The sequence below is a fragment of the Propithecus coquereli genome, unplaced genomic scaffold (genome assembly GCF_000956105.1).
Source record: "Propithecus coquereli isolate 6110/MARCELLA unplaced genomic scaffold, Pcoq_1.0 Scaffold237, whole genome shotgun sequence".
In the NCBI taxonomy this organism is placed as follows: domain Eukaryota; kingdom Metazoa; phylum Chordata; class Mammalia; order Primates; family Indriidae; genus Propithecus; species Propithecus coquereli.
Window position 1 is genome coordinate 2,939,618 of NW_012147919.1, and position 25,579 is coordinate 2,965,196.

General features: G+C 41.0%; 2 protein-coding genes across 2 annotated transcripts in view; one reads left to right on the top strand and one right to left on the bottom strand.

Moving 5' to 3' along the window:
• RTFDC1 (replication termination factor 2 domain containing 1) overlaps positions 1-25,579 on the top strand; it is a 45,781-nt gene continuing 20,202 nt past the window's right edge. The window contains exons 1-5 of the mRNA XM_012645852.1: positions 1-180; positions 3,772-3,866; positions 4,551-4,644; positions 6,388-6,527; positions 12,658-12,736. Coding sequence (XP_012501306.1) covers positions 112-180; positions 3,772-3,866; positions 4,551-4,644; positions 6,388-6,527; positions 12,658-12,736 — 477 coding nt within the window. The 5' untranslated portion in view covers positions 1-111. The remainder of the gene's footprint in view (positions 181-3,771; positions 3,867-4,550; positions 4,645-6,387; positions 6,528-12,657; positions 12,737-25,579) is intronic.
• GCNT7 (glucosaminyl (N-acetyl) transferase family member 7) lies at positions 18,627-25,352 on the bottom strand. Its single transcript, XM_012645834.1, has 3 exons — positions 24,383-25,352; positions 23,265-23,360; positions 18,627-18,853 (listed from the first exon to the last, which is right to left on the bottom strand). Exons 1-3 carry the CDS (start codon positions 25,350-25,352, stop codon positions 18,627-18,629), a joined length of 1,293 nt encoding a protein of 430 aa, XP_012501288.1.

Consider the following 25,579-nt stretch of genomic DNA (forward strand, 5'->3'; position numbering starts at 1 on the left):
CGACCAGCGCGTCACGTCACCACTACGCGCCGGAAGTGGCTCAGATTCCTCCAGGTTCCCCGGAAGTGGCAGGTTCAAGGCTTTGCTGCTAACTCTGACTCCTAACTTGAGATGGGTTGCGACGGGGGAACAATCCCCAAGAGGCATGAATTGGTGAAGGGACCGAAGAAGGTTGAGAAGGTCAGTGACGTGGGCGGGCCCGGCGGGGACCACGGTGGTGGGAATGTAGACGCCCCCAGGGAGCGGGGGAAGGTAGGAAGACGGAGCCAGCGGAGTTCCAGACCTAGCTGTGCTCTTTTATCCCATTCGAAGGACTCGGAATTAACAGCAGTATTAATAACGGACATTCATTGAGCGCTTACGGTTGCCATTCATGTTAAGTAGGCTTAACATGAGGTAACCTGGGTTATCTCATAACAGCCCTATGGGTACGTATTGTCCCATTTTCAGATTTGGAAATTTGAGGGTCAAAAGGAGAAAGTTGCAAAGCCAGTAAGTGGCAGAGCCAGGATTGGAACCCTATCTGCGCTTAGTAACAATGACACAAATAGTTACTATTTATTGAGCTTTGTATACATTGACGTCATTTCCTCTGGGAAGTCTTCCCAAACTGGTCCCTAACCACATCAGATCAGGCCCTTATAAACTGTGTTAACACCGTGCACACTGCGTTCATGGTTGATTTATATTGGTCTCCCCTGCTAGACAGTAGTAAGCTCCTCATAGCAGAGGCTGCACTGTTTTTTCCTCTGCAACTAGCACAGTTCCTGGCACAATAAATATTTTGAATAAACGAGTGAGTGAATAATCCCTAATTCCCACAAATAATCGAGCAAATTATGTATGATCATTTCCATGCTACTGACAGGGAAATTGAGTCCAGGAAAATTAATTAACGTGGTAAGGTCATATGGCCCATAGGTAGTGAAGCCAAGATTCCCATCCAGTTATTCAGGATTTCAAAATTAGCACTAGTAGTTACTTTTTAGTAACAGAAGGTGTGTAAAACACCAAATACAGCCCCTGGCACATGTGAGTACTTCATATATTCTGATTCAGCAGCCAGAGAAATCTTTTTAAAAGGTAAATCTTATACGTCACTACTGTATTGGAAGCACTCTAGTGGCTTCCCATCACATTCAGAGTAAAATCCCATCAGACTCTGTGTGAGCAGGCCCCTGCGTGTTTTTCTGACCCCGTCTTCTGCCCCCTCCAGCTCTTTCATTCTGTTCCAGCTACACAGGCCTTGTTCCTCAATCTGAAGGTATTATTTCATCAATCTGAAATGTTCATCACTGAGATAGCCACATGATTAGTGTCTTTATTCACTTCTTTCCTCAAATGTCATGTCAGTCCACTGCTAAAATATGCCTCACTTCCACACACTCTATTCTCTTGTGCTGCTTTGCTTTTCTTTATAGTGCCTATCACTATAGTTATTGGTTTATTGTCTCTCTCCCATGTGGACAGGAACCTGTATGTCTTACCTCTGTAACTTCCACCATGTGTCTGCCACATAACAGACACCCAATAAAGATTAGTTGAATATGAGAATAAATGAATACCCAAGAGGATGAAGTGTGCCTTCTGATCATACTTACATATGCACAGGCTAATGCCTGATAGTTAGCATTCATGGGAGCTTTTGCCAAAAATATATTCAGTTCATTTTTGTTATCTTGTGCCCAGGGCTGAAAAAGAAGTAGCTTAATGAAAGGTTGGGTGAGAAACAGGCGTCAGAAGAGGGTGGAAAAGAAGGAAGGGTGATCCGGAACAACTGGAGTGCTCTGGCAGGGTAGATTTTTATTATCACCATTCACACAACAATACTTATTAGGTGCTTACTGTGGCCACTGTTCTAGGCCCTGGGCATATAGCAGTGAACAAGACAGAGTCCAGCCCCCGCTATATATATCTGCCCTTGCTTCTTGATATAGAGCTCCTAAATCTTTTGGCGTTTCCTACAGGAGTGGGGAAACTGTGGCCTTCTGATTTCAAGATTGTTCTTTTTTAAGCACCAAAGGTGGCAAGAAAACCTTCACCTTTCTCTGCTGTACCCCTTTTAATAAAAGGGTTTGTTCATAAAATTTGGATTCAGTCAAAAGGCCACACTTAAGGACCTAGAAGGCTACATGTGGCCTTAAGGCTGCAGGTTTCCCACCCCTGGAGGAGCATCTTTTGTTCTAATGAGGTGATTCTTGGTGGGCACCTGGATGGGGGCTGGTCATCAGAAAGACCAAGCCATGATTATTAGGAGCTTAGAACTTTCAGCCCCACCTTACCCCCATCCTCCAGGGAGCAGGAGAGGAGCTGGAGATTGAGTTCATCATCAATCATGCCTATGCGATGGACCATGCCTCCATAAAGATCCCTGAAGTAGGGGTTTGCTGGGTTGCTGAACACATCCATGTACCAGGAGGGTGACTCACCCCAACTCTATGAGACCAGCTCCTGTGCTTGGGACTCTTCCAGACCTCACCCCATGTACTTCATCTGGCTGTTGATTTGTGTCCTTTAAAATATCTTTTTAATGTATCATCAATAGTAACTAAAGTGTTCTCCTGAGTTCTGTGAGCCACTGTAGCAAATTATCAAACCTGAGGAGGGGGTTTTGGTGACCTTTGATTTATAGACAGTTGGTCAGACACACAGGTGACAACCTGGACTTGTGGTTAGCATCTGAAGTAGGAAGAGGGGACAATCTTGTGGGACTGAGCCCTTAACCTGTGGGGTTAGGGGCTGTATAAGGCTATATTCAGGTAGATGGGGTCAGAATTGAGTTGAATTGTAGAATACCCAGCTGGTGTCAGAGAATTGGTTGATGTGGGAACAATGCCCTACATTGTGTCAGAAGTGTTCTGGAAGTATAGAGTTATGAGAGAGTGTAGAGAAAAACAGTTGGTTTTTCCTATACAGAAATGTAATAACCTAGTATTTGTTGATCACTCATGTGGCATGTTTGGTCTGATCCAAAACATTGCTGTAATTTAGGACCTTGCCCTGAAAAGAAGAGAAACCTTAGAAAAAACATTTTTCAGGAAAAAAAACCTACCTTCTCAGTTCTTATTCTTTTTTTTTTTTTTTTTTTGAGACAGAGTCTCGCTTTGTTGCCCGGGCTAGAGTGAGTGCCGTGGCGTCAGCCTAGCTCACAGCAACCTCAAACTCCTGGGCTCAAGCCATCCTTCTGCCTCAGCCTCCCGAGTAGCTGGGACTACAGGCATGCGCCACCATGCCCAGCTAATTTTTTCTATGTATTTTTAGTTGTCCAATTAATTTCTTTCTAATTTTAGTAGAGACGGGATCTCGCTCTTGCTCAGGCTGGTTTCGAACTCCTGAGCTCAAACAATCCGCCTGCCTCGGCCTCCCAGAGAGCTAGGATTACTGGCGTGAGCCACCGCGCCCGGCCTCAGTTCTTATTCTTTAAATTCTGCCACAACTTTGGAGCCTTTTCCATTGCTAGAAATTAATCTAACACTGCTTGATTTGCATAAACAGTTCGGTAATTTGATGTAAAGTCTTTCTTTGTACATATCATGTTTAGACAGCCCTTTATTTGACATAGTATTAATTGTGACTTTTAAAATTCCCAACTTCATATGTTACTATCTTTGATTTTTAAAAAAACCATCACAGTCTGGTATTATTGAGTAAACTTTTATATGTAAGACTAAAGTAAGTAAACTTTTATATGTTGGTCCACTTTTATATGTGGACCATGTGTCTTTCAGAGGTGAAAATTAATTGAAACAATTTTTTGTTTTCACTTATTAGGTTGACAAAGATGCTGAATTAGTGGCCCAGTGGAACTATTGCACTCTAAGTCAAGAAATATTAAGACGACCCATAGTTGCCTGTGAACTTGGCAGGTATGGTTTCTTTATGTAATCAAGATGAGTTATTAAGTGAATTTTTTTTAAGAGAATTGTAATGTGTAAATGCAGTCTTGATTCATCAAATGTGAATTATCCCAAGCAAATGTGTGAGGCCTACATTATCATTCCCTGTCTCTGAATATGATTCTGCACTCTCCTAATTTATTTGATTTGAAAACTCAAGGGCCTATAGGAGCTAAGTTATAAACATAAATGCATGAAAGAGCCATATGAGGTACAGTAGGGAATGGTGGGGAGTGGGGAGAACTGGGGAGTTCTTGTCCTATCCAAAGGGGAAGCTACCACTCAGTTCCACCCAGTTCTTGCAGTTTAAGAACATGGGCCTCATATTCCAGAGCTTCTGTAATTTTTAATTTTTCAAGAAAAGTTGGAAATACATACTTTTATATTAAACTTCCCAATTTTTAAAATCCTTGTTCAGGTCACATTTAACCCTCAGACTGCCAGTTTGCCACCATTCATTTAAGCTAGTTTCTTTCTTTGAATGTTCTGGAAATAGTTGAAATGGGGTTAAATTTACTTTGTAGTAATGCAGGGCATTTCTGTTATCAAATGTAAATGACTCTAGGATTATGTTCAATTTATTCTTCCTCCTTATTTTGGGTATTTGAAAGTTGATTGTTGACATCGTATTTTGACTAATCCTTATTATCACAGACTTTATAACAAAGATGCAGTCATTGAATTTCTGTTGGACAAATCTGCTGAAAAGGCTCTTGGGAAGGCAGCATCTCACATTAAAAGCATTAAGGTAAGACAGGTGATTCTGAAGTGCTTCATGGGTCTCATTGGTTGAGGTTTATTTTACAGAATTCATGTTCTTTAAAGACCAAATTCAGGAATTTGGGATTCCAGTCCCACCTAACCACCTAACACAGATACGATCTTGGAAAGGCATTTAAATCTCAAATCAGAAATTCCTGTATATATACGTCCTGCATTATAAATCTGTTGTGATTTCATCTGTGCGAACATGCTTTGAAAATTCTTAACGTGTTGTATAAGTGTTGGGAAGCAATATTTTTGTAATTAAGACTCGGCTACTTGAATTTTGGATTTGGAAGACACTCAAAGAATTAGAGAACTTCATAGGTAGATCGCTATTAAATCATTGTGGTTACCTCCTGCTGATGAGAAGTTCTGACTGACAGTTAAAGTTCTTTCGTAAAAGTGGAAAAACAAATTTTTTAGTAAAGGAAGTTTCTTAAGAGAACAAAATTTTTCAAATCTGGCCAGTGGAAAAAAACTTAGAAAGGTAGTGAAGAATTTGAGAACCATCTGGCTCGTCAAACCCTTCCTCTCACTGTAAATGATTTGCTGGAGACCACATGGCCAGTGAGTGAAGTGCTGAACTAGATTCCCTGACTCCCAGTCTAAGGCTTCAGGTTTTTCCTTTATTGTTATTATTATATTAGGTTTTTTTGTATGAATTCTTGGGCTGTGATTACAGGATATGTTTCATTTCAGGGAAATTTCTAATTCTGAAATATAGGTAATGGTAGTGCTATAGAAATTTTCATTCTAAGTGATCTTTTACCTTGGGAAGATAATTCATTCCCAAAAAACCCATTATAGCTTGAATTGTCTTACCTCAAAAATGTGATTATCATTGAAATTAATTCGTATAATTTTGTACTTAAAACACGTACAGTATTCAGTTTTATGTGGTTGAACCATTGATGTAAAAAAACAAAAAACAAAAAAACCCTCTGAGAAATTGAAGCAGTAAAAATAAAAGGATCCAAATAAAACAATGCAAATACACAAGATTATCATTGCTGTCAGTTAACAGTCCACATGTACTCTGAGCAGAGAACCGAATGAGACATGTGCTAGCTGCCCACCAGGAAGCAGACTGGAGGAATGGCAGCTTTCCTTCGGAGGTACTCAGCTGCTTTCCAGAGTGTTGAAATCAAGATTATCTATTTAAATAGGAAGAAAAGCCTTGAATGCAAAAGAAGAGCTGTTAAATCAAACTCTTTGTAAAGCTGAATTCTTGAAAACCTGAATGGCTATGTTTTGGAGTATGATAATAGTTTTTTTTTGGCTGATATTCTGCCTTAACTCTTTAAGCCATGGCCTCACAGATTTTCTGTCTGTTCACTTGATGGTCAGTAACATGGAACAGCCTCCATATTCATCAGCAAGGAGAGAAAGCATTCCTTTCAGGGTGGAACTAATGCAAAGCTTTCTCTTGGTGGAGTAATTTTTGATGTGCAAAGGTACTTTTTTTAAATAAAACAATTGTAAAATAGAAATTACTTAACTAATTTACTTGCTAGTCAGTGAATTGAAAAAAATCTTGCTTTCTATACAATTCATGATTTAATATTATATCCATGTTTCTTGATGGCCAAAGGAAAGTAGCTGGGAAGAAGAGGTTTAGATGGGAGGGGCTGAGAATAACAATTTCTCTGTTGAGTTAGGTGGTTTATTAAGGCAAAGGATGATCTATTATCAAATGAATTTTTAAAATATTATCGGTTTTCCCCAGAATGTGACAGAACTAAGGCTTTCTGATAATCCTGCCTGGGAAGGGGATAAAGGAAACACGAAAGGTGACAAGCACGACGACCTCCAGCGGGCACGTTTCATCTGCCCTGTCGTGGGCTTGGAGATGAATGGCCGGCACAGGTCAGTATGGATGAGACAGACAATGTGGGAGTCCAGTGAAATGACACTGGTCTTGTTAGGATTTTTGCCATAGCTTAGCAGTCGCACAGATTTCTCCATGGCGTCCTTGGGTTTGGTAGTGCCTTAGAGGAAATGGTGCTCAGTCATGAGCAAATTCATTCCTCATCAGCCATTGGTACCAAGTCCACTCAACCTTGTTGTCTGTGGCCTTCTGTTCCTGAGGTAGGAAAACCTAAAGCAAAGTGGGATTTTAAAAGGTATCTTGTGACACTGAAGAAACCTGAGTTTGATTATTTGATCATCTTTTCCTATGAGATGAAAAGGGCAAATGTTTTCCATCAGAAAAATCCCATTTCCTTATAAATGCTAAAATGTATGCAGTAACAAACAGGGTTCTAGAACATGTGATTGATCAGTCAGCTAAAGCCCCCACTGTTAAGGATAACTTATTTTGAATTTGTAGCTAACAAATCCTCAGGCTAGGGCACAGCAAACCTTATGGTTGAGATGTATGGAACAAATGTAAGTGACCTGTATATTTCCCTCTTTAAAAATATTAAGGGGCCGGGCACGGTGGCTCACGCCTGTAATCCTAGCAATCTGGGAGGCCGAGGCGGGAGAATCATTTGAGCTCAGGAGTTCGAGACCATCCTGAGCAAGAGCAAGACCCTATGTCTACTAAAAATAGAAAGAAATTAGCTGGACAACTAAAAATATATAGAAAAAATTAGCCGGGCATGGTGGCGCATGCCTGTAGTCCCAGCTACTCGGGAGGCTGAGGCAGAAGAATTGCTTGAGCCCAGGAGTTTGAGGTTGCTGTGAGCTAGGCTGACGCCACAGCACTCTAGCCCGGGCAACAGAGTGAGACTCTGTCTCAAAAAAAATAAAATAAAATAAAAATATTAAGAGTTGAAATGGGCTATTATGTACCTTTCTATAGGATGTCTCACTATGCAAAAGCATTAAGCCCTTTTCCCCATGATTTAGAAATGCAGGTGTACCTTAAAGATACTGTGCGTTTGGTTCCAGACCACTGTAATAAAACAAATATCACAGTAAAAGCAATAAAGCAAGTCACATGAATTTTTGGTTTCTTAGTGCATGTAAAAGTTTTGTTTACACATACTATTGTCTATTAAGTGTGCAACAACATTATGTCTGAAAAAACAGGCTGGGTGTGGTGGCTTGTTTTTCTTTTTATTTCATTAAATTTCTTTGTTTTTATTTTTGCTTTTTTCTCTTTTATCTGTACAAGTCACACAGAAAACAAAGAATTTTGCCTCATCAATTGACTCTTCCTTTCACAAAAAATTTCTCTATAGCATGTGATAGCATTTTATCCATAGTGGACTTCAAAACTGGGAATTAGTCCTTTCAAACCCTGGTGCTTCTTTATCAACTAGTTTATATAATGTTGTAAATATTTTATTTCAACAGTGTGCACAGCGTCTTCACCAGGAATAGATTCCATCTCAAGAAAGTACTTTCTTTGCCCATCCTTAAGAAGGAGCTCCTCATTTATTCAAATTTTATCATGAGATTGCAGCAATTCAGTCCAGCTTCAGGCTTCACTTCTAGTTCTCTTGCTATTTCACCACATCTGCAATGACTTCTTCAACCGAAGTCTAGAACCTCTGAAAGTCATCCATGAGGGTTAGAATCAACTTGTTCCAAACTCTTGTTAATGTTGATATTTTTACCTCTTCCCATAAATCACAAATGTTCTTAATGACACCCAGAATGGTGAATCCTTTCCAGAGAGTTTTCAATTTACCTTGCCCAGATCCATCAGAAGAGTCACTATCTATGGCAGCTGTAGCTTAATGAAATGTATTTCTTAAATAGTAAGACTTGAAAGTTGAAATTCCTCCTTGATCTATGGGCTGCAGAATGGATGTTGTGTTAGAAGGCATTAAAACAACATTCGTCTCCTTCTACATCTACATCAAAGCTCTTGGGTGACTAGGTGCATCGTCAATGAGCAGTAATCTTTTTAAAGGAATCTTTTTTTCTGAGAAGTAGATCTCAACAGTGCTTAAAATATTTTTTAAACCATGCTATAAACAGATGTGCTGTCATCCAGGCTTTGCTGTTCCATCTGTAGAGCACAGGCAGAGTAGATTTAGCATAATTCTTAAAGGCCATGGGATTTCCAGAATATTAAATGAACATTGGCTTCTACTTAAAGGCACTAGCTGCATTAGCCCCTAATAAGAGTCAGCCTGTCCTTTAAAGCTTTGAAGCCAGGCATTGACTTCTTTCTAGCTAGGAAAGTTCTAGATGGCATCTTCTTCCAAGGGAAGGCTGTTTTTTCTGCATTGCAAATCTGTTGTTTAGTGTAGCCACCTTCATCGGTCATCTTAGCTAGATCTTCTGGATAACTTGCTGCAGCTTCTCCATCAGCACTTGCTGCTTCACCTTGCACTTTTATGTGATGGGAATGGCTTCTTTTCTTAAAACTCATGAACCAACCTCTGCTAGCTTCCAACTTTTCTTCTGCAGCTTCCTAACCTCTCTCAGCCTTCACAGAATTGAAGAGAGTTGGGGCCTTGCTCTGGATCAGGCTTTGGCTTAAGGGAACGCTGTGGCTGGTTTGATCTTCTATCCAGACCACTCAAACTTTCTCCATATCAGCAATAGGCTGTTTTGCTTTTCTATCATTTGTGTGTTTACCGAAGTAGCACTTTTCATTTCCTTCAGGAACTTTGCCTTTACATTCACAACTTGACTAACTGCTTGGCACAAAAGGCCTAGTTTTTAGCCTATATTGGCTTTTGACATGCCTTCCTCACTACTGATCATTTGTAGCTTTTGATTCAAAGTGAAAAACGTGACTCTTCCTTTCATTTTAACACTTAGAGGTCATTGTAGGTTATTAAGAACTAATGTCAATATTGCTGTGTTTCAGGGAGTAGGGAGGCCTGAGGAGAGGAAGAGAGATGGGGGAATGGTTCGTTGGTGGAGCAATCAGAACACACACATTTATCGATTAAGTGGGTGCAGTTTATGGCACCTTAAAACAATTACAATAGTAACATCAAAGATCACTTATCACAGATCATCATAACTGATATAATAATAATGAAAAAGTTTGAAATATTCTAAGAGTTACCAAAACATGAGACAGAGACGCTAAGTGAACACATGCTATTGGAAAAATACTGATAAACCTGCTCGATGCAGGATTGCCACAAACCTTCAATTTGTTAAAAAAAAAAAAACAAAAAACCCCACACAGTATCTGCAAAGTGTAATTAAGTGAGATATACCTGTATCTTTAATAGCTGGTAGTCCAGACTACCCTCTGGAATCTTCTGTCAAACACATGACATATTGAAAGGTAGCTTTTTTTTACTATCTGCTTTTATTCAGTAAAGGGGTGGGAGGAAGCATCTCAAGTAACAAATTTTTTGTTGTGCTGTAAACAACCTATTTCATCTCGACCACTCTGACACGTTTGTGTGCATTTATTTAACAGATGTGTATGGGCCCCTTCTCGTGTGCCAGACCAGGCCAGAGAGACTAACAGCCTTGCTCTGAAATAGAACAGCCTGGGGCTTCATAGATTTGGAGAGAAGTACAATTTAAGGCCCAAGAACCTTTTGCTTTTATTTATTTTATTTTTATTTTTTGAGACAGAGTCTCACTCTGATGCCTGGGCTAGAGCGCAGTGGTATCATCATACATACCTCACTACATCCTCAAACTCCTGGGCTCAAGCGATCTTCCTGCCTCAGCCTCCTGAGTAGTTGGGGGTTACAGGTGCATGCTGCCACACCCGGCTAATTTTTCTAGTTTTTGTAGAGACAGGATCTCTCTATGTTACCCAGGCTGGTCTTGAACTCCTGGCCTCATGTGATCCTCCCGCCTCAGCCTCCCAAAGTGCTGGCATTACAGTTATGAGCCACCATGCCTGACAAATCTTTTATCCTTTCTTTTCTTTATTCACCACTATACTAAAAAGGATTTTGCTTATTTTTGTTTTTTAAATTTTTTGTTATTTATTTATTTATACTTAAGTTATACCTCACAATCCATATATTAGTACTAGCCAGGATTGCTTTTAAATATTATACTCTTCTTCAAGTAATCTGAATTTAAACCACTTAGGGTTCTCCCCCCACCCCAACTAATCCCTACTTGAACATAGGGCTCTTTTAAAGTTAACCATTTGGGTCAAACAGACATATTCTGGAGGACCAGACTCATTTACCTAACCTTGTCCCACATTTTATATTTTTATTTATATACATACATATGTATGCACATTGAGGTGAAAGTCACGTAACATAAAATTGGCCGTTTTAAAGTGTATGTTTCAGTGGCATTTAGTACATTCACAGTGCTGTGCAATCACCACCTGTGTCTAGTTCCAAAGCATTATCACCCAAGGAAACCCCCTACCCATTAAATACTTACTCCCCATTTCCCCTACTCCCAGTCGCTGGAAACCACCATTTTGCTTCCTGTCTCAATGGACTTACCTATTCTGGATATGTCATATAAATAGTATCATACAATATGTAGCCTTTTGTGTCTGGCTTCCCACTTCTTTTTAAGAAAACCGTGGTTCACCCCAGAAGAGGAACTTAACAGAAACAAGCTCCGCTGAGGGGTCTTGAGTAGGAGTTACCCGGAGTCTGTTGCTCTGATTGTGGCTTCTCCTAGTTTTTTCCCTTTGATTTCCTGGTTGATCTCTTCTCTTTTTTTTCTTACCCAATTAATTGAGCTTTGCCTATTTTGGCTTTGTCTACCTTTGATTAATGGAGGCTCTGAACTCGAAAATTGATTATTGGATTAGTTTGTACACAATCGTCCCTTGGTATCTGTGGGGGATTGGTTCTAGGACCCCCTGTGGATACCAAAATCCATGTATGTTCAAGTCCCTGATATAAAATGATACAGTATTTGCATATAACCTACATACATCTTCCCATCTACATTAAATCACATCTGGATTATTTATAGTATCTAATACAGTGTAAATGCTACATAAATAGTTTTGTTTTCCATCACCTAGGTTGGAGGGCAGTGGTGTGATCATAGCTCACTGCAACTTCAAACTCCTGGACTTAAGCAATTCTCCCACTTCAGCCTCCCTTCCAAGTAGCTAAGACTATAGGGGTGTGTTACCAAGCCTGGCTAATACTTTTTTTTTTATTTATTTATTTGTAGAGATGGGGTCTTGCTGTATTGTCTAGGCTGGTCTTGATCTCCTGGTCTCAAGCAATCCTTCTGCCTTGGCCTCTCAAAGTGCTGGGATTATAGGCATGAGCCACTGTGTCCAGCCTATACATATTTCATAACCTCTTTTTTTTCTACTTCTCTATCTAATTTGGACATGTTTTCATGGCCTTGAATAGAGATTTACCTTATTCTTTTTAATAGCTATTTGAGTGCTCATAATTTATTTGACCATTCCCCTATTGGTGAGCATTTAGGTAGTTTCCTTCTTTTTCTTGTTACAGTGCTATACTACACACCTTTTAATAAATACATAATTTGTGCATTTGCACACTTGTGGACATGTTTCTGTAGGAGAAATACTTAAAAGTGATAGTTTACTTGATATTGCCAGATTGTCTTCCTAAAGTGCTGTACCGTGTTGTATGCACCTACCAACAAATGTGCCTGTGTCCTCAGACAGTTTCCAACTGTATACCTTCAGTCTCTTTAACTATTGCCTAATAGGTAAAAAAAATTATGTATCATGGTTTTGAAAGGCATTTCTTTAACATTTGAGGTTAAGAATCTTTTTATATGTTTTGGCTTTTATATTTCATTTGTCAACTGAATGTTAATGCCCTTTGCGTATTTTTCTATTATATTGTTTACTATTATTTTTTAAGACCCCTTTGAATATTCATAAAATAAGCCCTGAATCTTATATGTATTTAAAATATTTTCTCCCCAAGTTCCTGTTCTGTCTTTTGACTTTTTATATTTGTGGTTTTAGTTTTGATACAAAAATTTTTTGAACATGCTGATTTGTTTTAATGAAATAAAACGTAACTATTTTTATTTTGTGGTTCTTGGCCTTTGTGTAAACTGAATAAATATTAATCGATGATGTGGATAATAATTTTTCAGGTCTTGTTTAAGTCACTCTCCATGTTGGATACTTCTGCAGGTTCTGCTTCCTTCGGTGCTGTGGGTGTGTGTTTTCTGAACGAGCCCTGAAAGAGATAAAAGCGGAAGTTTGTCACACAGTGAGTTCCTAACATGCGCCATTTGTGCCTTCGCAGTAGCTGAGGAAATCAGATGGTTTATGGTCCCTCCCTCCATTTGTCATTTAAGGATCCTTACCTTCTTTGTGAACACACATCTAATAAGTTGCTTTTCTGCTTAAAACCCTTCCATGCCTCTTGGTTGCTAAAAGTACGGACTCAGCCTCTGGTCACCTGACCACTGCCTGCCTGTCCAGGGCAGACCACACTCAAGCTGTCCCCTGAATGTGCCACCATCTCCTGTGCCCTGTGCCTCCGTTCCCTCCATGCTGACCTGCCAGCCGAGAGGGCCCTGCTCCCCCAGCCTGAGCCTTAGTTCTAGAATTCTTACTTCCTCTGTGAATCCTGGCCACTAAACCTCCTTTCACGTTCCCCCAGCACCTTGTTTTCTCACTTCTCTCGTCATAGTGTAATTGCATGTTTATGTGTCAGTTTCCCCACTGGCCTGTGAGGTTTTGAGGGTGGAGGACAAGGCTTGTTCATCTCTTTATCTGCAGGGCTTATTCCCTCCACGGCATGTAGCACACCCTCAGTAAATGCTCACAAGAGTGAGCCAATAACATGATGTGAGAGTTGGCCTTCTCAGCTCACGTCAAGGAAATACTGATGACTTTGCTTTAACAGTGTTGCTGCTGAAGCCCAGAACGTTTGTGTCTTTGGTGTCCTGCTGGCCCATGTAAAGCCTGGCATTGAGTTCAATGTCATGGATGCCAAGAGCTTCTGACTGTTTCACCTGCATTAACTCGGCTTGGATTTCATTAAGCCCCCTCCTCCTTATTGTTTCTCTGTTGTGAATTATTCTTTCAGTCAGCAGCTTTCACTGAGCAACTGACATGGGCCAGCCTCTGTCCTAGGCACTGTTCAGTGGGTTTTGATGGTGAATAAGATCCTTTGAAGGTCCTTGCCCTCATGGATGCCACATTCTAGTCAGAGAGAGAGACACTCAAATAGATGAGCAAGGCAGTATCGACCGTGATTGATGCTAGGAAGGAAGCACATGAGGTGAGGTAATAAAGGGAGAGAAGCTTCCTTAGTGGTGGTTGGCGAAGGCATCTCTAGAGCTAAGAGCTGAAGGGTACAAAAGAGCCAGTCGTGCAAAGCTCGAGCAGTAGCATCTTAGGCAGCAGGAACAGCATATGCAAAAGCTCAGGGGTAATAGAGCACTTTACTAGTTCAAGGAACAGAAAATATGGCCAGGGTGGAGGGCAGGAGAGGAGAAATAGAGGAAATTAAAGAGTTAGGCCGGGGTCCCTCATACAAGGTCCAGGTGGCCACGTTGGGGCTTGTGGATTTTATTCTAAGAGCACTAGGCAGGCCGGGTATGGTGGCTCATGCCTATAATCCCAGCACTTGGGGAGGCCAAGGCAGGAGGATCACTTGAGGCCAGGAGTTCAAGACCAGCCTGAGTAAGAGTGAGACCCCATCTCTATAAAAAATAGAAAAATTAGCCAGGCATGGTGGTATGTGCCTGTAGTCCCAGCTACTTGGGAGGCTGAGGCAGAAGGATCGCTTGAGCTGAAGAGTGTGAGATTACACTCTTCGCTTGAGCTGAAGAGTGTGAGCTATGATGACACCACTGCACTCTAGCTCAGGCAACAGAGTAAGATCCTGTCTTCAAAAAAAAAAAAAAAAAGCATTAGGCAGCCAGAGAGCAGCTTTAAGCCAGACAGGATGTGCTTTAGTTTTTTTGTTACCTAGTAGAGTGCAGTGATGCGTTTATAGTGCACTGCAAGGTTCAACTCCTGGGCTGTGAGCGATCCTTCTGCCTTAGCCTCCCAGGTAGCTGTGACTATAGGTGCACCTATCACATGAGGTCAGGTGTGGAATTTTCCATTTGTGGCATCATGTTGGTACTCAAAAATTTTTGGATTTTGGAGAATTTCAGATTTTGAATTTTTAGATAAGGGATTCTTAACATGTATCTTGATCAGGATTGGCTAACTGCTGTAAGAAACAACCCCCAAATTCCAGGGGCTAACACAGTGAAAGTTCCTGGTTGGGCAGTATTCTGCCAAGGGTAACTCACAGATTCAGTCTCTTTGTGTTTCATAGCCCTGACTTTCTGGTTTGGGGAGTACTCTCCCTTCAGAAAGAGAAGAGAGCATCTATCTTAGGAGGTTCTTTAGGGACCAGGCCTGGAAGTGGCACTGCTTCACTTCTACTCACATTCCATAGGTCAGGACTCAGTCACATGACCACACCTAACTACAGGGACCCTGGGAAATGTAGTCTAGCAGGATACCCAGGAGAAGGTGGCAACACTAGCCATTTCTGCCAAACTGCCAAAAAGAAGAGTGATGGTGTGGTTTCAGGAACTGCGGTGCATCACAAAAATGTGAATGGAGATAAAGCCACAGTGTCAACATCTAAAACAAATATTTTCACTTTTTAGGTAATGTATGAAATTTAGAGAAACCAATGTCATAAAAACAATGTCAGGAACCTCAACGGTATTTAGGGTATGCATTTTCTCTACTTTTCAGGTTGGCTTTTCAAAATCACTGAAAGAGATGTGAGGGTTTGAAATAGTTTTGGTTTCCATGTTCTAAAACACATGGTGTGCACATTTGATTTCATTAAACAGAGTTCAAAGAGATGGTGTTGCTAGGTGTTTTTGTTTTCACTGTAAACAAATCACTAGCCAAAAAATTAATTGTATTCCCCACTGTGCTGTTCACTGCTTGTAATAAGAAGAAACCCACTGGAGTAATTACAGGTTGCAAAATAAGTGCTGTGCTTGTTACTCAAAGCATCACCCACAGACCTGCAATATTGACATCACCTGGGAGGGTTTTTGCTTGTTTGTTTTTTAAGAAATGCAGACTCTCGGGGCCCTACCTTGGACCTGGTGAAATAGAATCTGCATTTTAACAAGATTCCCAGATGATTTGTGTGCACAATAAAATTTGAGAAACACTGATGTAGATATTAGAGGTGTGATCAGTAGTGTTCGACTTGCTAGTTTTCTAACTTCATTTATTTAAGCTTTGGAGATAGGTGAGTGGGTTGTGTGTGTGTTGTAAAGTCAGAAGTCAGAAAACATATACTCACACTATTTACATGCTCTTCATGGAGGGGTGGATTGGAAAGAGGAAAAGTTAAGTTAGGGGAAGGGAGTACCTTCAAAAGTGATCAGCTCTCAGCTAATTGTGATTTTCAAGCTTTGGTCTCCTTCGGGTTATTTTATCTTTCTGCCATCTTTATGGTCTTTGTGAATACTTAACCTCGGGGAGGTTAAGCACAATACACAGCATAGGCAGACTTAAATTTTTACACGTAAGAAAAATCTAATAGAAGAATGAGATATTAAACTTTACATGTCAGCAAGAGGCTTCTTTTCCCAGAAAGCTAGAAAAATTGAGGATCCCTATTTATCCATCACCTTGGCAATATATTTCCGACATCTTTTACGTGTGATTTAATTTTGTCCTTTTACTTTACAAACAGCACACGGAGAGTCTAATCCGGGTGGAGTATGCCCGCTTGTTGTCCTGATGCTCAGAGAGACTGCTGCTTTCACTTGGCCTCCCTGGCGTGTCGCAGGCCCACGAGCCTCAGCCTCCCCTTACGTCTTGCCCCGTGCTCCGGCGAAGCCTGGTCTCGTGCTGCTGCATTCCACCCTGCCTTTATGTCACTCCATTATTTTTATTTTACTGTGCTCTTACTGAAATGATTTATTTGAGCCTGCCAGGAGCAGGCGTGTATGTGAATTCACGCTTCTCTGTGTGAGGTAAGGTGGTGTGGTAGGCTGGGACCCTCCACCAGACTGCCTGCCTGGTCCAATCCTTCCTAGCTGTGTGGTCTCAGGAAGGTCCCATCATCTCCCTGTGCCTCAGTTTCCTCATCTGTGAAAAAAAAATATCAGACATAATTATAAGAGCTTCATCCGCAGGGACACCCTTGGTCCTCACAACAGTCCTGGGGGTTGGACACTCCTATGAGGGCCCCCTTCATGGTCTGCGACTGCCCTGGGGATCGCCGTTGAAAGGAAATGAAATGCAGTGAGGGCCTGCTTGCGCTTCAAGTAACTTGAAAAGATTTAAGCTTTTTTTGAAAATAAGGTTTACATTTAGTTGCTAATGATTTGTTATTAATATACAGGGGACATAATTGTGGCAATATAAGCTTTCTGAATGAATCACCAGTCAGAACGTAGCCAGTTAGCACCTTCAGGAGCACTAGTTTGCCTGTAAAAATGTGTAGGAAAATGGTGGTTTGCTGCATGAAGCTCTTATGTTCTCTTTGACAGTCTTAACATTTTCGATATGTGCTGTCCTTGGATTTAAATATCTAAAGGGGAAGAAGAGTTTGCTTAACAAGTATTCTGTTGTTTATTTATGTGTGGTTTGTGGTATCTGCCTTCAAAATCTCTTTTCTTTTCTCGCTGTTCAGCTTCATGCTTTTCCAGGGCTGTTTCATTGACTCTCAGTGGATTTGATTTCATTTCTATGTATGGGATGCTTCAGTTTACTAGGTGCCCACACTTTGCCTTTGAATTACATGTTTATTTCTTCAGTTTCCTGTGGTTCCTGCTTTTCCTTTTTTTTTTAGTTGTTTTATGTTGTGCTATTTAATAATTGTGCATTTCAGGCCGGGCGCGGTGGCTCACGCCTGTAATCCTAGCTGTCTGGGAGGCCGAGGCGGGCGGATTGTTTGAGCTCAGCAGTTGGAAACCAGCCTGAGCAAGAGAGAGACCCCATCTCTACTAAAAATAGAAAGAAATTAATTGGACAACTAAAAATATATAGAAAAAACTAGCCAGGCATGGTGGCGCATGCCTGTAGTCCCAGCTACTCGGGAGGCTGAGGCAGGAGGATCGCTTGAGCCCAGGAGTTTGAGGTTGCTGTGAGCTAGCATGATGCCACAGCACTCTAGCCGGGGCAGCACAGTGAGACTCTGTCTCAAAAAAAAAAAAAATAATAATTGTGCATTTCAGTCTTATATGATGCCATGAACTCTTTTAGAAAAAGAGAATGTATATAAAGTTCTCAACAACAGCAGCAGCAAAAACTAAAAAAGTCATGGACTTTATAAGGGAGGAGTCTTGGGCCTGTGAACAGAGATAATCGCAACTGTTCATGCCTATGCTGTTCAGCATGGTGGCCGTTAGCCACATTTGCCTATTTAGAGTTAAATTAATTAAAAATTTTAAAATTAATTACAAATTGATTCACTTCCTCAGTCATGCTAGCCACATTTCCAATGCCCAGTAGCCCCTGTGGTTGTGGTTAGCGTTGGATGGCTCGGATGGGGAGCACCTCCACCATCGCAGAAAGTACTAGCAGACAAAGCATTGAGACTATAGACACATAGGGCAGCCTTTTCAAGAAGCTGTGTTTTCTACTCCAGATTAATTTCATTTTACCCAAAGAAATAGACTCTTCAGTATTTTTCCAGAACAAAATTATATTGTTCTCAGCCAATGAGGACTGTTTTAGATAAGCATATTTTCATTTTCAGTGGGAGTTTATTCTTTATTAATTATCTCCTACACAATAGTATCCAGGACTTCAAAACAAGATGTATTTTCCTCACTCCAGTTTGAACCTGGAGCATTTGGAGAAATTTGGTTTTCAGCAACTGATGGCCTTCTGGATACTTATGTACATGTCACCAGTGGTAGCTTGAATTATTTTTTCTCTTATGATTTCTTTCCCAAAGCTATAAAAGTGCCCTATAATCAGTAGTAAAATTTTGTCGATAGCATGTTTCTGAATTCATTTTAAGAGTAATCTGTATCATTTTCCATTCTAATTTGTATTGAGGACTAATTTGTGTTTGTATCATTTTCCTGTTCTTTCTTTTTCGGTACCATGTTGTCTTATTCCAAGTTAAGGAAATAGAATGATACCAATAAGAAAGCAAACACTCTTTAGCCGTTCAGTTTCATGTTAAAATGACTCTCCTGTTGAAAATGCCAGTGTGGCTCTACGGGAACTTGTGCCTGCCTTAGGACTTTAAGTCTGTGCCGCCTCTCTAAACACGTAACCACAAGCGGTTCTGTTGAGGGCTCGAATTTGTTGGCAAACAGAGAAGGTGATTGAATGATCCATGGCAGGTCTCCTACTCCATAAACACAGATATCCTGGACATAATGGCCTGCAAAAAGAAATGCAAAAACTTAGCTGCCTTTGTGTCTCCACCAATTTTATCCACACAAAAATGTGGCACATGCCTCTTCTAATGTCATCTGTAAGGCCTCTTAGCTTCATAAGAGCTCGGATCAAACGGTAGTTCCATGATTGCTTCAGCAGGTGCTTTTATGTTGAATTTTGAATTTATGATGGAAAGGGACGTTTTCATTCTTTTTGTTAGGGATTTCTAAAATGTTTGATGCTACTTTAGGTGAATACTGTGGGATTTTATCTAGTCATGGCACAAGGGAGATGAAATAACACTCACTTGCTGGGTAAAATCTAAATTCCGATAGATTCTAAGTCTTTCCTTGGTTATAGGTAGTTCATAAGAATGGAGTTGGTTTTAATAAGTCATTACTTCTGTCATTTATTGATTTTTCAGAATGAGTGTTTGATATAAATATCAGTAATTAAAATGGGAATGACAGAGTCCAGTGCTGATTAGAGTCCTGCTAGATGAACTCAGTAGCTCTCTATGTGCCTGACACTGTGTTTGACTCTTTCTGCTCTCTCTTCTAATCCTCACAGCCACACTCCAAAGTGGTTTCTCTCAGTACCCTCAGTTTGCAGGTGAGCAAACAGATTTAGAGAAGTGATGCAGAGAAAGGGCTGATCACTTCCAAGACCTCACTCTTTCTCTGCCCAGGCTGCCCCAACCAGCTCAGTAATCCTCCTTCTAAAAACCTATCTAAAGGAAACATTCTTTTAAAGCGGGGCAGTGGGGAGAAGGAGAATGCATGCACAAAAAGTCTCTTGTTTGTTAGACTAAAAAAAATAAAAACAGGTTTCTCTCCTGTTGAGCTGGCGTTCCTGTACATCGGGGGCCTAGACCTGGCACGTGGTAGCGTTGTCTAAGTAACAGCTGTTATCATAATTAAAGCGTTTTTAACTTACCTGATAGACATTCTTGGTACAGTGTGATAGAATCTCAGTACAGTTACATTTAACCCGTTGAAAATTATAGACATGAAGACAAGCAGTAGAGAAAACTTAGGACATAAGTGAAACACGATTCAGCCACACCTTGATTATAATTGTGTGACTATCATTTAGATGCAGATGGATTTGAACTGGAAGGGAACACAAATAAATGGATGTTTTCAGTGTTGCATTAATGCCATCTGGGTGATTAAAAATAAATGAACTCTTTGTCGTTGATTATAATGGGATAGCTGTCCTTCTGCGTGCGGAGTTAGGCTGTGAGCACGCCCAGTGTAGTGGTGGCAGGTAGCTGTGCCTGGTTTGAGACCCAGCTCTGCTACTTCCTGTGCCTGTGGGAGTGACTTCACTTCTCTGAGCCCTAGGTTCCTCATCTGTAAAGGGTGAAGGATAGTACAGTCGTTCCTTGGTATATGCAGGAGATGGTTCCCAGACCCCTGGTATCCCAAAATCTGTACATACTCAAGTCAAATACTGTATTTTTTAGATCCTAGTTTGGTTGAAAAAAATCCGTGTGTAAGTGGATCCTCACAGTTCAAACCTGTGTTGTTCAAGGGTCAACTGTAGCGTCTACCTTACAATTGTTGAGTGCAAGGCCCAGAGCCAGAGTTCTAGAAGGTTTGCCACCATCCCTTTACCTCGGCACTCGTCTTACATTGAGTGCTGACTAAATGCTGGTGCCAGATGGCCATGTTACTGCTTTACTGTGAGAACCATTTGTGCGGTGAAGCTAGTGGTGGTAAGAACCTTCTAAAGCATTTACTTTCAGGGAATAATGACTTTGTTGGGATTCACAATAACTAGGTTTTTTTTCTTTTTCCCCAAACACTGTTGAGACATTCAGGGTGCCACTTTAAGAATTCTAAATCGGTGCTTTACTATTGATAGCAACACCCCTTCATGACTCCTTTTAACATCTGCACACCTGAGGATGTCGCATTTTCAGGAAGGATCAAAGCCCCACACACACACTTTTCTATGTGTCTGTTAACTAGTCCTGACAACCCCAGTATGTGATGACAGTGAGCACTTGCTTTTTAGAGAAAGGGCAAGGATGCCCGTTGTTTACCTGTCACCTTCTGCCTATGTGAATAGCTCCCTAATTGAATCATATCTACCTTAGAAAATTACTCCAGCTCTTCTGACGTGGGACCTGTGTGTCAGGAGGATGGCTGTGCACACAGCAGGGGGACTTACTCATCTTTGGACCATTCTAGTATTTGAATTTATATTTTTTATTTGCCTACCACCTGTTTATTTTAGGTCATTCTTTTAAACAACTGAAAAACTGGATGAACCTAGTTTGTTTTGCATATCTAGTCTACCATATTCAAACCTGAGGGCCCTACCAAATGCACTTACTGAAATAGGTTATCGAATCTCTGCGCAGTAGTTCCTGCGGGTGGGTCGGAAGCTGCGTGTAGACGAACGGCAAGTCCAGACATCCTTGAAGAGGGCGTGCTCTGCCACAGCTGCCCTCACGTGCAGTGCTGCTCTGCCTTCCTGCATTCTCTGTCCGTTTTTCGGCCCCCCCCCCCCGTTTTCCTTTGCATGAGCTCTCCCGGAACACTTGTCCAACTGCTGGACTTTCATTGTGCTATGAATTTTTTGTCATCCCTCTTGTTCTCCAGAACTATCTGTTCTTCCCAAATAGCCATCTTCAAACTGGGGGTTAAAAGATGGGAAGAGCTGGGCCTTCCCCCTCAGCCCCCAAGGTAGCATGAATAGCTCCCCAGGAGCCGAGTCCCAGCTCCTCACTCTGTAGGTTTCCCCCCAGCAAACCCAACCAATGTGCCTGAGAACCCAACGCCTGTGCAGTCAGCTGCTTGTCTTCCAAACCGTTCACAACGGAGGGCCTCCACCCTCCCCCATTCCAAATCTTGCCTTTGTGTATTGCCCCAGCAACTAAAACCTCTGGGACACCAGGCAGAGGGGCAAAGACAGAATTCATAGTTTCTCAGGGAGAATCTTATGAGGGCAAAGCAAAAACACCTTCCTTCAGCAAGAACTACTTAAGAACTACCCAGAGAGGGCTCTGTGCCGTACCTAAGGACCTGGAAATTAAGATTTCAGGGCAAGAAGGCTGCCACAACAATGCATACAAAAACATTTGTTTGAATCTAGCCAGGCATAGTGGTGGTTACCTGTAGTCCCAGCTACTCCAGAGGCTAAAGCAGGAGGGACCACTTGACCCCAGGAGTTCAAGCCCAGCCTGAGCAATATAGCGAGACCTCGTCTCTTAAAAAAAAATTAAAAACAATTTATTCGAATCTAAAAATGAAAACAAAGTCAGACTTTTTCAGAAAGTCAGTCTTTGATTTGATTAGTTTGACCACGAAGTCTATTAAGTCTTACGGCAGAGGTTTCCATAAATTGAATGAACATTAAATCTGTAGCTCCAAGAGTCCGCTGAAAAAACACATGTACAATTTTTAGGAAAATATACCTTTGCAACAGTTAAACCTATAATAACATTTTTCCCTATTTCTTTTAGAAAGCATGCAAGCAAAACAAACGTGAAGCCCATTGCTCTCGAGCAGGCACAGCAGACTTTATCTGTAAAGAGCAAGAGAGTAAATATTTTTGTCTGTGTAAGTCAGACGGCCTTTTTTTAACTACTCAATTCCACCCTTCGTTGTCATAAACAATATACCAAAGGAATGGGTGTGGCTGGGTTCCAGTAAAACTTCCATGAAACAAGCAGCCGGCAGGCAACAGGCAGCCAACAGACAGTAGTAGTTTGCTGACCCCAGCTTTGGAGCACATGCTCGTGTTGGTTGTTTTATATTCTAATAGACCAAGGGAGGCACAGGGCTCATTTTTAATAAATGTTTGAGTTTGAATTCTAGGAGCACGTAGAAAAAGCCAGATAGGTAATGTATTAAAGTTTTGTAACTTACAGCCCTGCTGTGTGTTCACTTTGTGAAAATTTATCAACCTGTATTTTTATGATTTGTGCACTTTTCTCTATGGATCTTAAATAAAAAGTTTCTTTTTTTTTTAAACAGGGTCTCACTCTGTTGCCCTGGGTAGAGTGCAGTGGTGTCATCATAGCTCACTGCAACCTCAAACTCCTGGGCTTAAGTGATCCTCCTCCTTCAGCCTCCCGAGCAGCTGTGACTACAGGTGTGCGCCACTAGGCCTGGCTAATTTTTCTATTTTTAGTAGAGACAGGGTCTTGCTGTTACTGACGCTGGGCTTGAACTCCTGGTCTCAAGTGATCCTCTCACCTCGGCCTCCCACAGTGCTAGCATTACAGGTGTGAGCCGCCTTGCCCGGCCTAAAATTTTTTTTTTTTCATTGACACACATTCTAATTGGATCACCACTAATTCCAAATTACTTTAAACATGATGATCAGTCTTCTCCTCCTGTAATTGAAGCAGCAGTTGTATAGTTTTTGTAAAATTTGGAGGTGCTTTTGTTTGTTTTTACCTTTACATCCGTCATGAGCATGCCCTTCCTCATTTCTGCGTTTAACAGCTCTAACATTTCCTTTCCAGCCAGCATTTGGTGTAGCACCCGGAGCATCTAAGGGAGAAAACAAAACCAGCATACAACGTGGAATCTGTTTAATAGCTTTCATGTTCTTTTAGGCCAAGCTCTTCTGTGCTGTCATTTCCATTTACCCTGGATAAGGTAATCGGTGAGAAAGGTAGAGGGGAAGGTCCAACCTTGATTAAAATGTTTCGTTTGTTACATCTGATCAAGGGTAGTGCTTTTGGGGGTGGGGGTGTGCACCGCGCTGGCAGGAGTACTGGGGTGGACCAAGGTCTGGATCTCCATCTTTGCACTGAGGTTTCATTTTCCATCCCTTATAACTAACTCACTTGCTGTTTGCAACGTGCTCTTCATGATGCTGTTGTGGTTCTTTGGATTGTTTGCTCCGTAACAGCCTCTGGGGTGATGTGAAAATAGAACTTGCAGTGGGTAGGAGAGATTATTAAAAGGTCCTAACCAATTGCTGCTGGATTCATCATTTGCACTGTTGTCTCTACTGATTAGCTTAGGTGTTCAGGCTTGAAGCCATACTCCCCATAGGAGCCAATCCACCTACAGAGAAAATACTGAAATCCACTTAAAGGAGGGCATCCAATTTCCCTCTGCCTCTCAGAGAACCTATCTGAAGTATCCCCTTTGCCACAAAAACATTACTAGTTTTAATATTTTCCATTCTTAAAGAGCCCTTAGTACAATGCCTGGCACTAGTAGGTACTAGTAGTGTTTATCAAGTGAATGAAGAAGGGAAGAACTTCTCAAAGGTTTATACTTAGAATTTTCAACAGGCTTTATCTGAGGAGAAGCAAAATGCCAGTACTTCTTTCTGGAGTGGGAACTGAAGCAGCCGTGTTGGTTTGGGAACATGGCTCCCTTTCAGCCAACTTCAGACCCCTAAAATCAAAGAACTTCCTGTACTCCCCAAGTGGAAGGTCTTTCAAAATTTATAGCCATAGAAAAATAGCTGAATAGAAAGAATCTTCAGTTAAGAATAAAACTTCTCCTGCTGTTGCTTCTGACCTGGATAGATATCCCTATTGTGGGATTGTTCTTACCTTTTAGTCGGTTCAGGGTCACCCAGTAGTGTTGCTCTGGGCTGTGGATGTCTTTGGACCACTGAAGCATGTCTTTTGCACGGATGTCAGTCAGTATGAACTCTACAAACTTTCTCGTAAGTACATAGTAAGCACTTCCAAAATAAATTGTTAAGTTGTGGGGTGGTTCATATTTGAATCTTTTATTTGGAGATACATAGATATTTCCTTCAGGACTGAATTTGGGATGACTTTGACTTGTCTTGGATTTACTGTTTGGTGGTTGGATTACTCCAGGAGTGATATTTTTATCATTCCATTTGCTTCTGATATAGTGTATGATTTCTTTGTTGGTTTTGATTGGAAAATCCTGTCCACAAAGATTAATGACATAGTTCCATTGAAATTTGTAATGCACTAGATCTTTCATACAATTAATATCTGCCTGTAGTCTTGTAAAGCCAGTGTAAGCAACCTTCTTTCTCTTTGATGAAATAAAAATGTTTTTAAAACAGTTAACCAAGGTTTGCACGGCAGTCTTATACTTCTTTGGGGCCTTTTCATCAACATGAATACAGTAAACATTTTGAGGTGCATAAATAGCTCTGAGAAGCTGCACAAACATGGTTAGCTCCTTATGAATAGTTATAATGTATGCCAGAGAGAAATTGCCCTCTTCTGCAGACAGGGGTCTGGTTATGAAATGCAACCCCTGGGAAATCCTGGAGCAATTTCCTGGTTTGTGTAAATGAGCAAGTATTTCAGATCTATGTGGGTTTTTACAAAATTTTGCAATTTGGGGGGCTGCCCCTTTCCCTTCAAATAAAGCTGAACACAGTTCATCTGGATAAAAGCCACATTCCACTACTGCTGGATAGGTGGGTTCCTCCTCTGGTTCCTCACGAATTGAAGTCCTTAAATAAAGAAAAATGAAGATGCAAATAACTGTGCAAATGAGAAGTCCAGACTTTGTGGCTCGAAACTGGCTCATGTTCTGAACTCCAAGTGCATTCTTATTACCATAGTTTGAAATTTTTTCTTTTATGCGTCCTAAAAGACATAACAGATAGAATTTAGGGTCTTATAACTTTTTCTCCTAACTGTATTGAAACGTCCTAAACTACATGTATTTAAAGTATATAATTTGCTCAGTTTTTATGTATGTATATACCTGTGAAATCATCACCACGGTCAAGATAACAAGCATTTCCCTCACCC